We start from the raw sequence: 13,601 nt of genomic DNA, 5'->3' as shown, positions 1-13,601 counted from the left end.
GGAGGTATTTCCCACGACAATTTCTCTGAGGCTGCGTCTCTATGGAAACTGCAGCGGCCATCACTTTGAGAAAACAATTAAAATCATTCAGTATGTTCTTGTTCCTGGAAGCTTTAATAGTAATGGTGTATGCATTTATGAATAAATGACACAAGTATATACATCTGATGTACATAAAATCATTTGTAACTGAAATAAAAACAAAGCTTTTACAAACAGTTTCCAGAACATGGGTCTTTTATAAATATTAAACCACAAGGAATATTATCTTTACTTCTGTCTTTAACCACACTTGAATGGCTCTTACTTCCATATATAATATAAATAATATATGAATATTAAAACATAACGAAACAAATAATTTAGTAAATACTCTGTCCCTTTTTTTGAAAGTGTGGATTTATAATGGGGCAAAGTTGAAAGTGCATATTTTTGATGAGGGGTGGATAGACACCAGTGTTCTATTTTACTTTTATATGAATGGCTGTCAAAGAATAACTCTTCTAAATCCAATTTTGTTTGTTTGTTGTATTAAGATTAATAAATAACAAAAAAATAATACTTAAGAGGGTACAACAGTGTCTTGCTAAACAAAATGTTTTCACTTTCATAACACCACATACTTTCACACATAGGTATTTTGGGTGTATCTAGGTAATTTCATTTTTTTTTCTTGTTTTAACAAACACAGACACTCTTGTTTTAAAATATAATCTCTTTAGTTGGATGGCTTTGATTCAAATTCAGTAAAATATCTGATACATGTTCTCGAAATTATCGAAATGGAAGTTGAGGGCTGTAAGCATTCTGGTGATACAATCTACATTTGGCCAGTTTTTTGTCTTTTAAGTCTAATCTTGCAAAGCATTGCTATACATTAATAGATTAGTTTTCCTGCAGGTGTAAAGAACTGTAACAACAAATGCAGGTTGTTGTTTGAGTAAGTTGCCTTAAGATAGTCTTGCTTTTCACTTATGCACTTTAATATATACACATACATCTTGCTACGATTATAACAAGGGTCTATCACATATCGCTAACAACAATGTTGCTATTAAGCATGAATAGCTATGAGAAACATAAACAGTAGCAATTATAAGCTTGCGCTCAGTCCTTCACCAGTGCTGTAATATAGCCACGCTAAAAAACTTCTTAAAACGCCACTCTGAAGGAGATAACCTCAAGTTACCATGAAGAATCAGGTCCTGTCCTGCTCGCTGCTTAGCTGTGGAAGACTTTGGAGGTGCCAGGGTGCAGTCTCCGGTAGAAGAAGAATCCCATGCCGACCATAACGATGCAGGCGAGGGCCAGAATGCCAACAGCCACGCCCAGACCAACGGAGGCATCGGCGTTGTTGGACTCAGACAGCACTGCACACCGAGGAGAAGGTATAGCTTTTTAGTGTTCCCCAGAGACGGCAGTGGCGATAGCATCTTCTCCATCAGAATGATCTACTCGCTCAGTTTGCAGACAGCCAGCGCGTTATAGTCGACTCATCCCACTCTGTGTTCTTAGCAAAAAGGCCGGCTGTATTTCAGTTCATTTTTCTGCTAGTGATTTATTCCCCTTCAATGTCCATTTTAACTGCTTCCTCCCTTACATAACAAAAATGTGTTTTCCCATATTAGCAGTATTATATTTTGAAACATTGCGAAGTATACAAGAGATTGCCATTTTCCATATGTTGTAAAAAGTATTAACAATATACTGATCCTAATATATTACAAAATATGTTCATTTAAAGGGTCTCCAGTGGGAGAGGATACCGAGCTAACCACTGTATAAATGTTAAGTCTTTCCATATATTCAAATATATCATTTCAAATTATACAAACAATATAATGGTATGTATTTCAAAATATATGTAGAGTCCATCCATATATTCAAATGTATTATTTCATATACTGCATTATATCTTTAAATTTATGACCATTTACTGTATGTTTGGCCCATTAGAGCTCTCCGACAGTCTTTCCCCCTGAGAGGCCTCTATGTTGCTGTTAATCTTGTTCCTTGTGATGTGCTGTTGACTTTGGCACTGCAATGCTTGCTGCTTGCCCAGTTCAATGTTGTGCAATTATAATTTGTTCTCAACTGAACTGTCTGGTTAAATAAACATTCCATAAATGAATAAACAAATAGCTCCAACCCTCTCTACCACCTTTAAATAGCCTCAACAACTGAAGGGAGTGAAGTTCTTTTTCTGTTTTCAGACCCTGTGCATCTTTGCTCTTGTTTGCATTGTAAGTTGCACTGGATAGGAGCATCTGCTAAATGCCAGCAATGTAATGTAATAAAAAATGGTCTAACCATCCCTACAGCTAGAATTACACAGATAAATGGATCAAGTCCACTGCATTGTTTTCATTCTGAAAGGGCAGACTGTACAAACAAGAACTAGCATTATATATTGTTGTTAATGTGTATCATCTCACTATAAAAACACTGCTTCTTTATTGCTAGGCCATTCTCAATTCGGTTTGCTACAATTGTTGAAACGAAATGGTGATAATTTACTATGAAACCATCCACCTTGTTTTTGAGTGGAAGGGTCGTATGGAAATACTGCTCAAATAGAGGAGATATTACTGCATTAAATATGAATATAGCTTACCTTCTTCTTTCGATGTTTGAACTGAAAAACAAACACAAAAACAAATCAAAAATGTTATTTTGAAATGTATATCCAGTAACATCTCTGTTCAGTTTGAGAATTTGTAAAATACGTTTTTATAATAAATCACTGTCATTGTCAATCTTCTGAGCTGCTTATTGAGAATGACACCATCCCTTGTACAGGTTCCCCCTGCACATTACAATTCATCACATTGAGGCAATGGCTGTACCAATATCTAGAATGGGACTGAAAATGATGAAATGATGCAAGGTGATACGACTGTTAATTAGTCTGCACATGGGTCACATTGTTAAAAACAAGGTCATGTCTTTATGGTGTCCATTGTGCGCAGCAGGCTTAGACAATAAGAAGGGACATGTTTTCAAAGGGGGGCGGGCTGACAGAGAATGTAATGTGTAATGCAATATGAGGTGAGACGTGGGAGCTCCCAGGTGCTCTTTCAGAAGGTATTGTATGTCTTAATGGTGATCCTAATGGTGATGGAGTGTCTCCACGTGATGAGCACTGATTCCTGGAAGCTAGGTACAGTTGTGCGGTGGACAGTACCCACTGTGGGAGGGAGAAGATGGTAAAATACTAATGGATGGTGTTAAATGGACACAAGGAAAATATTGTATGCAAAAGCAATGTCAGGTATTTTGTTTTATGGAAGGACTGGAAAGCTGGAATGGAGAGTGAATGAAAGAGAATGACAGGTTCACAGCTGGTATGAAAGTGTACCTAGATCACCTGCAGTGAACAGCTTTTGTTTTAATCCATAAAAGCTGGTGTATGTTCTTGCTTTGGCAGATAAGCTGCTGTTGACCGGTATGTTCGTGAAGGCTCATTCTGTTTCATGGTTGTTGGTTTTCATTATACTGTGCTGCATTGTATTTTACATTGTGTGTTGTAACCTCTTGCCTGCGCTCCCCTGAAAAATGTATTTTTTTTTAAGAAAATCTAAATGGGATTCACTTGTATAAATAAAGGACAAATAAAAATAAAACCGAAAGGTGCTTGTTGTGTACTGGTCTTGGTTGTCCAAGAAAAAGAAAACATTTTAGTCCTGTGTTTAAAGTGTGTACAGTGGTGGAGGAAGAGAAAGCAGAAGAGGTGTAGGCACATACTACTGTCTGATTTGGTGATGATTGGCCCTCCACTGATGGTTTTGGAGTCGGACAAGCCGTTTGTAATGCCAGTTGAATCCGCCTCTCTCTTCTTCCTGTTACATTGCTGTGGGTAGTAAGAAGAAAGGTTTTAGTATTTATGTCTTTGAATAGGTATATGAGTAATTAATTCCAAATGTTCGATTAAACTTGATTCATTTCATTGTTGTTCAACATTCAGAGGTGGTCTGAATTTTAAATAAACTTAAAATTAGTCTCTGTGGACAAATGCCAGAACTTGAACTTAAAAAATAATATCTTGTTGTATAAAGTTATTAATGTGTTTTGCATTAGCCGTTATTTTTCTTACTGAAAGCTTACACCATTCTGACTTGCAACTGAGAGAAATTGTGATAATGTGATCTCATGCATGTTTTGGACCATGGTCTCCGGTAGCCATGGTAACATCACCTTGAACGAAGAGCAGGTACTCCTCTCACACAGTCTGGTGATGCAATGCAGGTAGTAGGTGGAGACAGTCTCATTCTGCTGCTCGAGGAAACGGAAGGCTGGGAATGAGAACCGAGCACTTTGACTCTCTCCGTTCACGCTCATCGTTGTCATCTGGTCTCTCGAGCATCTTTTATATAAAAAAAAAAGATAGGCAGTTGCGGAGGAAAGAATCAATTCTCATGCACTCTTTTTACATTTTGTATTCAAATGCATACTTTAATTGGCTATTGTCAACATTGATTTTAAGAAGTAGCTACACTGATGTTTTTGTATCCGAGAGGAAACTATGACTTTCATAATGAAAATCAGTCATTGTGATCCCTAGTGGTAAGGCTATGTACTACACTATACGGGAACACATCCTTTTACTGTCCCATGTGATTGGGTAATTAACCACTGGAAAGAAAGTAAATATTTAGAAACTAAAATTGAAATACTTAGAAACACCTCCTCTATTACCTATCAATTCAATTGACTCTCTTGTAGTTATCAAAGATTTAGCTTGGTCATAGTCTGAGTATGATTGTTTACTTCCTAAGAATTTAGACAATACTTACTTTCTAATAGAGGTGTTTCTAAGAAAGTATTATTTCTAGGAAATACACTGTTAAACTCAGGCTATAACCAACCTAAACCTTTGATTACTACAAGGTAGCTACTTGAATTTATAGGTCTCGACTAATACAGGAGGTGTTTCTAAGTATTTCAGTTTTAGTTTTTTAGTATTTACCTATTTTGTACTAGTGGGAATTGCCTGTGTGCCTTTTTACCATGAATTTACCTGGTAAATACCCGGTACTTAGGGGACTGCAAAAAAGGCAACATTACCCACTATATTATATGAAACTCTTAGTGTAGTTCTGCCAGATGAAATAAATGTACTAGAATGTGTTCCTTTGATGAGGTGTACACTCACGAGACAAAGAGGTTGAAAAAGGTTGAGTTGGTGGGGTATACAGATGTGGATGCATAGCATCGGTCCAGAAGCACATTGTATCTGTAGGCAGACAGAGAAACGTGGAATTGTTGTGGATAACATCATTGTTTGATCAGTTTTGCCAACACAAAGCTTCACTCTGGGTAAATTAAGCAAGCACAATGAACCTTACTCGGAGGTCAAGTTTGTCGCCTTGACTTGCACATAGATATTGGTCCTCAGCTCAATTCCCAAGGGAGGAATGGTCATTGGTAAGGTGTATCCTGGATCCTGGAGAGTGGCATTGAGATAAAACATTATGCGTATTGGCTAAATATGAGGAGCAGCTCACTGTAGAACACAGAGGACGGTAATCGCAGTTGGCTACGACTCCTGTCATGTCAGACGGGTTTTATCCCTCTCTTTTTGCCAACACTTAATCGCTTTTTGAATGGCATCGTATTGTGTTGCTCACCTCTCAACCTTAAGAAATTAACCTGTATTTACTGAGCGGCTGCCTTGGTCAGCCACTTAGACTTTGCCCTGTTAGAACTGTAATGCTATCTGAGTTGGCAGCCTGACCGCGTGCCCATGTCTGTCGGATTGGCTTACGCTGAACAGCTCGAGGCTCAGTGTGCTGATGAAGCTCCCATTGTTGTCTTTCACCGCGATGGAGGATGCCGACCTGGAGGGAGAAGATGGAGAAAGGAACGGGGTCATGCTCACAGGTATCACAGCAGGCAGTACAATGTCTAGTAGGCAATACAGTGATCCTTCAGATAAGTTCAAACGCATTCAAATAGGTAGTCCCAGCACCAGAATTACAAGAGCTTCAGTGAAAATGCATAGCATTGATTCCCAGTCTGTGCTTCACCACTTCAGCCAGTCCCTGCTGTTTTTGTAAGGCCAGCTTGTGCTGGGACTCACGGACTGTTGCTGTAAGTAAGATTACATTATTACCTCTTCATTTAATTGTTTTCAAAACTAATGTGGCAAATGTGTCCATATAGCCTTCTACAGATAATGCAAGACCTGTATAAAAGGGATGTGTACAACTGATTGCCTTATGACAAGCTTACACATCAATCTGCGTGTTGTTGACCAGGTACTCCAGAGGGTAGGCGCAAGAGTAGAAATACTTCAGTTCTGCATTGTAGGTGACGATACCGATGGTGGGATCATTTGACCGAATTACACCACTGATGTTGACCGTCTGGATGTTGGAGAAATCTGAAAATATCCCAGTGCCAGCCGCGCTGGTCGTCTGAAGTGAACAGGGACATAGAGCGAAACGTTTACTGCCAAAAATTTATTAGCTTTAATATGGTCCCCGTTAGACTTGGTATAAACTTGGTTTGTTTATTTAACACTGAAAATGATGTGCAGTGAACTTCGAGTGCAGTGAACTGATAGATGTGGAAAATAATCCATTCTGAAACATGCCTCCTCTATAAAAAAAATGCAGTAGTAAAGTAAAGTCTGTAGGTTTAATTATAAGATCCATTACGTCGTATTATTAGATCCTTTATACAACCTCCTCGTCACTACTTAACCACAGCAGCCAGAAAGCAGACAATTCAAGCCTAATTAGGGTTTCAATGATGACAAGGTGAGGGACACTTTCATACCTTAGGATCTGTCAGGAATCAAAACCCACAATCATCAGACAGAGATACAACACTGAAAAATGCTAATGTGGCTCCTAGTTTCTGAATATGACCTGTTAAGAGTTTATATAGTGTCCGGGAGGGACTGTACTGTGTGTACTCTGTTGGAATTATAATCACCCTCTCAAGGTTTATTTCATACTGAAAAATAACTCCACCATGCTTGCCATCTCTCAACACTATAGCACTTACTCTGAAGAAGCTGCCACAGGCATTGGTCTGGTTCAGTGGGAATTTGAACCGCACAACTGGGGGGTTTGCAGTGGAATCCAGGGTCCCCTTGCAGTCTGGATTATTCTGGACATTGTTCATTACCAACAGCGATTCATTGTAGCCGGTGTATATGACTGGGCAGACGAGGATAGCCAGGTCGATGGTGGTGGTCCCACATTCCACAGAGATGTCAGTGTACTCTGACGAGATGGAAAATATGCAAAAGAGTGGTTAAGTGGTTAAAGATTTCCTTAATACTGGGTTTCAGAACAGATTTCAATAAATTTAGGGAATATCTACATAATATAATGCACTCTTATTTAAAAAGGATCACGCGTCCTCTAAATTAGACATTCATTTCAAAAAGACGTTTGCCTTTCATTTTCTTTACATACTGAAAATTAAGTTGTTTCAGCTGAGTAAAATAATTTATCCATCCCTAACCCTGACAGATAAAAATCCAACTTTACCATTGACAGCAGCTGGAGATATGCCATGCAAATTTACATAGAAAAAAAGCACACAATGGAATTCCAGCTTTCTCGCTTGATTTGCAGGAAAGCAATTCAGCATTTTTCCAGCCCAAAATTAAGAGTAGTTTTACCAACCATTGTATAGCTGAAATAAAGAGATAAGCCTTGTACCTGGACGTCTGTATCCTGCACCACAATCAGTGCTGTTCAGAGATTGGCTGCTTTTGATGAATGCCAAGGCGAAGATGAAGAAACAGAGAAAATGTATTGTGTCCATCTTTCCAGTGCCCATGTCTGTACAGATATAGAAGGTGCGAGTAAGTCACTTTGACCGACTTCTCAGTGAGTATTCTGACCAAGGCAAGGAAGGCGAAAGAAGATATAAGGTCTTGAATGTGGTATTAGAGCACTCTATTCACCTTGTCTCTGCTATGTCTTCCCTAGACTTTGTTAAGGTTAGCTATTGCCTTTCCAGCCTATGGTGACATATGCCGATTTTATACTGAGAGCTTCTCCATGGGATTGGACAGAAACAAGGTCAGTGCAGTTTGGCGTGGTCGCCCCGGTCCACTTTGGTTAGAACAATATTCACTTTTGTGGATAAGATGCCATGGACCTTCCCTGAAGGCAAAGGCTGAAACCTGACACAAAGCTACGTGAGAAACAATGACCAACTGGCTTTGTGATTTTGTTTAAAATACAGATCACCTGGGCATTCTAATATGAAACTTAATGAAGTAAGCACTGACTCCTTTGGGGACACAGACAATGCTTTGTGTTCCCCCTTTTTTACAGAACCCATAACAATACCGTTGTGGCCTTTATATTGAACCGGTGATTCTGAGAATAGACAAAGATTTAATTTGATAACTTGACATTTAAAAAATAAGATCAAAAGATACAGTCCTTGTGCAGGCATTCTGTTTGAGAAGTGAAAGGTTGAAAGGCCAATAATGAGCCCATAATGCCTTGTTTTGTAATAGGAATATGAATATGACGTACTGGAAAATTCTCTCAACCTGGAAGATTTTGGTTAGTTAGTTTGGTTAGCTGGTGAACTGTAAAATTATTCACAATTGTAAATGTGGTTTCTTTTTGGATTAAAATATTTTTTATTTTTTATTTGTTTGTGTTTTGTTTTAGTTCTCTAAATAGGTTCTCTAAACATGGAGGGCTGGAACAATAGTTACTTTCTTACGTGCATTGATAGGTATGCAGAGAACAAAATCAGGCCTAGCTCAGTTATGCTCAATATTAGCTTAACATCAGCTGGCTAATCAATACCTGTCCATCACTCTTGTATTACAAAGGCGCTCAATTAATTATAACAAATCAGCAAGCTATCTAAAAGGGGAGAAATGGACGTAGGAGTCTAATTAAAAAGTAGGAAATGCAAAGAATAGGGGTCACCATACAGTAACCAAAAACCAATTCTTAACTGACACCACACAAAAGTATAAGTTATTATTGCATTTAGTAAACAGTAGCAGGAGCATACAGTCTATAAGAATGGCAGTTTGATTGTTTTTTGCTTTTAAATTGGTCTTTGGTTCAGCTGAAGTTGTTCATCGATTTCCTTTACAGTTCATTATTTTATTGTATCTACATTTCATATCCTGTCTTGGGTGGAATAAGTTGAGATACATTTTGATGAAAGCTTTCACTATCTGAAACTGCTCTTACTGTATAATAAACTGTATTTTAACGGTTGAAGATGAGATGTGTTTTAAACAGATACTTTAAAGAGGTTGCTTTTGCCAAGGTGTGCTGTCACAGCTTCAGTTATTGATAAATTCTTGTGGTTCTGCACAGGTCTGAGTTCAGTTACCTGCTCCTTAAGTCCAACATTGACTTTTTTAGCTCTGAAGAAACACACTAAATGATGTCAGCCTTGTAGAGCCAATGCATTATTAGAATACATTAAAAGATGTCACAATTTCATTACAGTACAAAATCTCTCCCAGTGTTTTTAGAATTTAATAATTCATCTTTTCTGAGGGGACTAGGGAATTCACAATAGTCCACAATTGTTTTGTGAATACCGCAGGATCACTGAACCATCATCAGTAATGTTTATGTACTCTATTGAAAACTCTTTTTTAAAAGGAGCATTTATTTGTAGAGGCCACTAAAACTTCAGTCCATTGAGAAAACAAACTGGTTACAGTATGCAGAAAATAGAACAGTAATATATTCTGGATTACTGAACAAGAAATTCAATAAAAGTCAGTAAAATGTATTGCTTCACATGCTGTCTTGAAATAGATATGAATTTAACCAAGAAATGATTTCAGTTCAGTGAAATATTTTCTGCTCATGGACCTGTTCAAAATGTTAAATAGCCATGGTATTAAAGGGAGGATTGTGTTGCACGTCAGCATCAGTCATTATGAAGATGAATGGGAAAGGAGCTGTTGTTATTCTTATATTTTGTATTGAGGGGAGTGTTCAGGTAGCCTTATGATTACTTTCTTCAGTTTGTTATTTGGCATTAGATGCATTTGCTTTTGATAGAGATAAAGTTGGCACTCAATTCAAGTGTCACAGTCCCACCAGAGATGTGAATTGGCAACCATTTATCATACATACATGTCTGACTCTCTCGACTGAGGCCTATTGGCATGACCTAATCTGTCAAAGTGAAAAGTTCCTAGCTACTTAATTGTTGATCCTGCAACCTTTGATTTACCATCCCGGTTTCTGAATCCCTACATCGCAGCCACCTCATATAGACAGCATTTGTACAGACACTGTATGTGTGTACAGTGTCTCAGTATTGATGTGCATGAGGCCAGGCAATCTTGTGTTCATTGTTAATGATGCAGTAAGGATGTTAATTCTCCGGTGTGTACAGAGTTTGCACTGCTTTGCCCCTTATAAATGTCAGGTCCCTGCTAGAACAACACTGGAGTGTTAGTCTGAGTGCACATGAGGTCTAAAATCCTACATCAAGCAATTTTGTCCTATTGTTCTCCCTGTCCAGCAATCATTCAGGTGAAAAATCTGGCAAAACAAAAAAAAGACCTTCTCTGTTTCACATCAGTCATTAAGGTCTTATGCTGGTATTATGCAGAGTGGGGACTGCTAATTTCAAAATCCCCTTTCAATAAGGCACTTGCGAGTTACAGTGTCGGGTAGGAAGATATGACCCTGTCAGGTTTCCTTGGCCATTCTCCCCATATAAATGGGGCAGTGGATAATTCTTTGTAGTCGCTGCTACTTGACTACATTTTCAGCAGAACTCCTCTGCCACCCATGCTATTAGTGAGATGGGAAGGTCCATTTTCCAGCATTTCACTTATAATGAGGCAGTCAGAAGAGATGTGACATTATCTCTCTGTCTTGCTGCTGCCATAAAAACCTCTGATGATTCCAAGGAAAAAAAGTTGTATTTTTGAGCTGTTAATGAGACAGTTTTGATGGAATCCACGTGCCAGTGGCACAGTCCCGTGTGCTGGCTTGTACCCTTTTATTCCCTGTCCTCGCGTGTGATTTTGGCTGATGCTGTGGATGATGCCGTCTGCTAAGCAACTTCGGTGCTTCTCAGACTGACAGGCGAATGTGCTGGGGAGTGCCACTTCCCACTTTACATCCCCAGCTACAACAGTGCCCAGGCACTCCGCCACGGGCAGATGCCAGCTCTCACTGAGCGCAATGATTTTTACACACCGGAGGCTAGCAGATCAAATCACTACCTTTCTCCTATGGCCACATCATATGCAGCACATTTATCTGTCTCTGCTCTCCCATCTCTGGTTTTTTCTTTTGTATTGTCTTTCCCTTGTGGTGGAAGAATATGGCATTACAAGCCTAAAGTAGATTTGAAAATATGTATGCGTTATATGGAAGTGAAGGGAAAGTATCTTGTGAAAGAAAGGATCACTCCTGGGCCATTTTGATTGAACACTGCCACAGCCCAGCAGGCATTCCAGACCGTTTTGAAGCTCAAACTTTCAGAATTCCAGGTGGGAGGCTAAATTGGTTCAGACAGGCAGTAATTAAGCGGAAACTGGTTGTTAAATGATTGTGTGAAACAAAAAGTTTGCAGGCACTTTGCCGCCTAGGATCAGGCTCAGATAATTGAGCGGTGGGATAGGTGTAAAATGTTACACTAAATGACTAGAACAACCACGGCAGCCACTTCAACAGCAATGGGCAAATATATGCTAAAATTTATTCGGTTGAAAATACAAAATACCTCCCGAAACGGTGGAAGGTAAGCTATAAAACCTAATTAGTGAAGTTTGCTTGAATGGTTTAAGGTAACCAATTGCCTTGAGCCATTTGAGTTGGTAAACTAAATAATAAGTGTGTTCTATATTTTCAATATTGGTGTAAGTGAAACTGGAATTGTTGTTGTTGTTACACTTATGTAAACAAAGTAAAACTTAATCATATAAATGTAAACTGCTTAATTCACTCAGTACCTGTGATTAATATGAAATATTTGTAAATACTCAAAGTCCACATGCTCATGATAATGTGGTAGACAAACTGCACAGCTCTTCTCTTGCCTAGGTACTACATCTTCTTAAAAACATGCACTCTTTTAGCAGCAAAAGAAAGATTTTTGTTAAGCACAATCCAAGGGGGTCCCACCCACACAAAGTAAACTCTCACGTGGTTTAATTTCACCCTTAACTCAATAAGTACGTATCTACATTGAAGCTACACTGCAAAGCACACTGTAATACTTGAATATTTTCAGCAACTTTAACAACATTTATTTTGCAATATCAGTATGAATCTTGCTGTGCCGCATAGAACCCTGGGAAAGTGGGCGGTGCTAACTAGAACAGTGGCGGACATCTACATATTTTTTTAAATTGTTCTTCAGGATGAATAATATTGATTTGGAATGACTAATAATTTCTTAAATTAAATAGTGCTCCTGGTCTATTCTTTATCGTTTAAATAAATTCCAACAAAATGTTTAACAATATTTAAGCAATGTGATTTGTTGGTAATTTTATTGAGACAGTGTAACTTTTTTGTTACTGTCACATTTACAAGACCACTGAATTACTGAGTGTACCCATGTTCTCTTCAGCCTTCCATACAAATACATGTAGACCTAGTACATTATTACTTGGTCTTGACACACCTCAAATATCTATGTTTGGGAAATAATCTTTTTTCCACACAGAAACTGTGAAAACATAATGCAGCTTGCAAATGTAATAATTTTGTTTAAAGACAGGTAGACAGACAGACAGATGCACACACACACACGCATGCATGCACATGCACACACACACACACACACACACACATGCGGAAAAGCAATTCACCCCAGTTACATTGTGTAGCAATTGCTTACATTTTCTGAATTGTTCTTGAAATCTGCTAACACAAATTATATTCAAGTTTATTAAGTGCTATTTATAATAATTAATCGCTGAGATGTTGGTTCTTAGCCAAGTTGAGTGAATTTAGTTTCTTGTAATATCTGACTAACATTTACTTAATTTGTTCATTGAAATACTCTGTAAGGTTTTACAGTGTGGAAGGTGGAAAGACCATGTGACTCTCTGTTGAGCTACCTCTGGGCATCTGGCACATCCTTCCTCATGCTGCACTTCCAGGTCATGTCTTGTCTCTGTCTGTTCTGGGCCCCCAGGTGCTGCAAAGAGCTTCCCACTGCAGTCATGACAGCAGACACCCTGCTCCTCTTTCAACACAAACTCACCCCTTCAGACTGCACCTTGCCCACTTTAGATACCCTGTCTTTTTCTTCCTTTATCTGGACTTACTGTTGGATTGGGTTATAGGTAAAGCTGTGTAACCATAGGTTTTCTGCCTAGTGGTTCCATTTGTTACAATACAAACTATTGGCGGTTAGATTAACATTATGCTTTGTGATCATTAATGGGCCTTTGTGCCCTCTTAGTGATGCTGCATTTTTGTATTCAAGAGAGTAACCCTAATGTTATCCACTACTGTACTCTGGATAACAGCATCTGCCAAGTGATTGCTATGTAATGTAATGGTGGGGCCTGCTGACTCTCAACCCACATGCAAGTCCCCTGGTGCAGCCAGCCGTGTGATTCCCCGCAAAAGGCACTTTCCGTACTGTGATCTCATCTCATCTGTAAC

The 13,601-nt window shown here is 38.7% G+C and overlaps 1 protein-coding gene across 1 annotated transcript; it reads right to left on the bottom strand.

Moving 5' to 3' along the window:
* Positions 1-576: 576 nt before the first annotated feature.
* On the bottom strand, positions 577-7,797 carry LOC118235862 (zona pellucida-like domain-containing protein 1). The gene is made up of 10 exons (XM_035433726.1): positions 7,677-7,797; positions 7,012-7,232; positions 6,232-6,416; positions 5,765-5,837; positions 5,346-5,443; positions 5,153-5,233; positions 4,195-4,363; positions 3,745-3,850; positions 2,615-2,635; positions 577-1,370 (listed from the first exon to the last, which is right to left on the bottom strand). Exons 1-10 carry the CDS (start codon positions 7,795-7,797, stop codon positions 1,222-1,224), a joined length of 1,224 nt encoding a protein of 407 aa, XP_035289617.1. The 3' UTR covers positions 577-1,221.
* Between the last annotated feature and the right edge of the window lie 5,804 nt (positions 7,798-13,601).

The sequence above is a fragment of the Anguilla anguilla genome, chromosome 9 (genome assembly GCF_013347855.1).
Source record: "Anguilla anguilla isolate fAngAng1 chromosome 9, fAngAng1.pri, whole genome shotgun sequence".
Taxonomy (NCBI): Eukaryota; Metazoa; Chordata; class Actinopteri; order Anguilliformes; family Anguillidae; genus Anguilla; species Anguilla anguilla.
The sequence above is the reverse complement of the archived record's forward strand: the minus strand, read 5'-3'. Positions and strand labels throughout refer to the sequence as shown.

Bases quoted from the DNA above. Each gene is read 5' to 3' on its own strand.
- LOC118235862 (XM_035433726.1), bottom strand. From the start codon at position 7,797: ATGGGCACTGGAAAGATGGACACAATACATTTTCTCTGTTTCTTCATC. The intron at 5,444-5,764 runs GTAAGCCAATCC...GCCACTCTCCAG, and splicing joins TGAGCCTCGAGCTGTTCAGC to GATCCAGGATACACCTTACC. The intron at 4,364-5,152 runs GTGAGTGTACAC...TTTATATAAAAG, and splicing joins TTTTTCAACCTCTTTGTCTC to ATGCTCGAGAGACCAGATGA.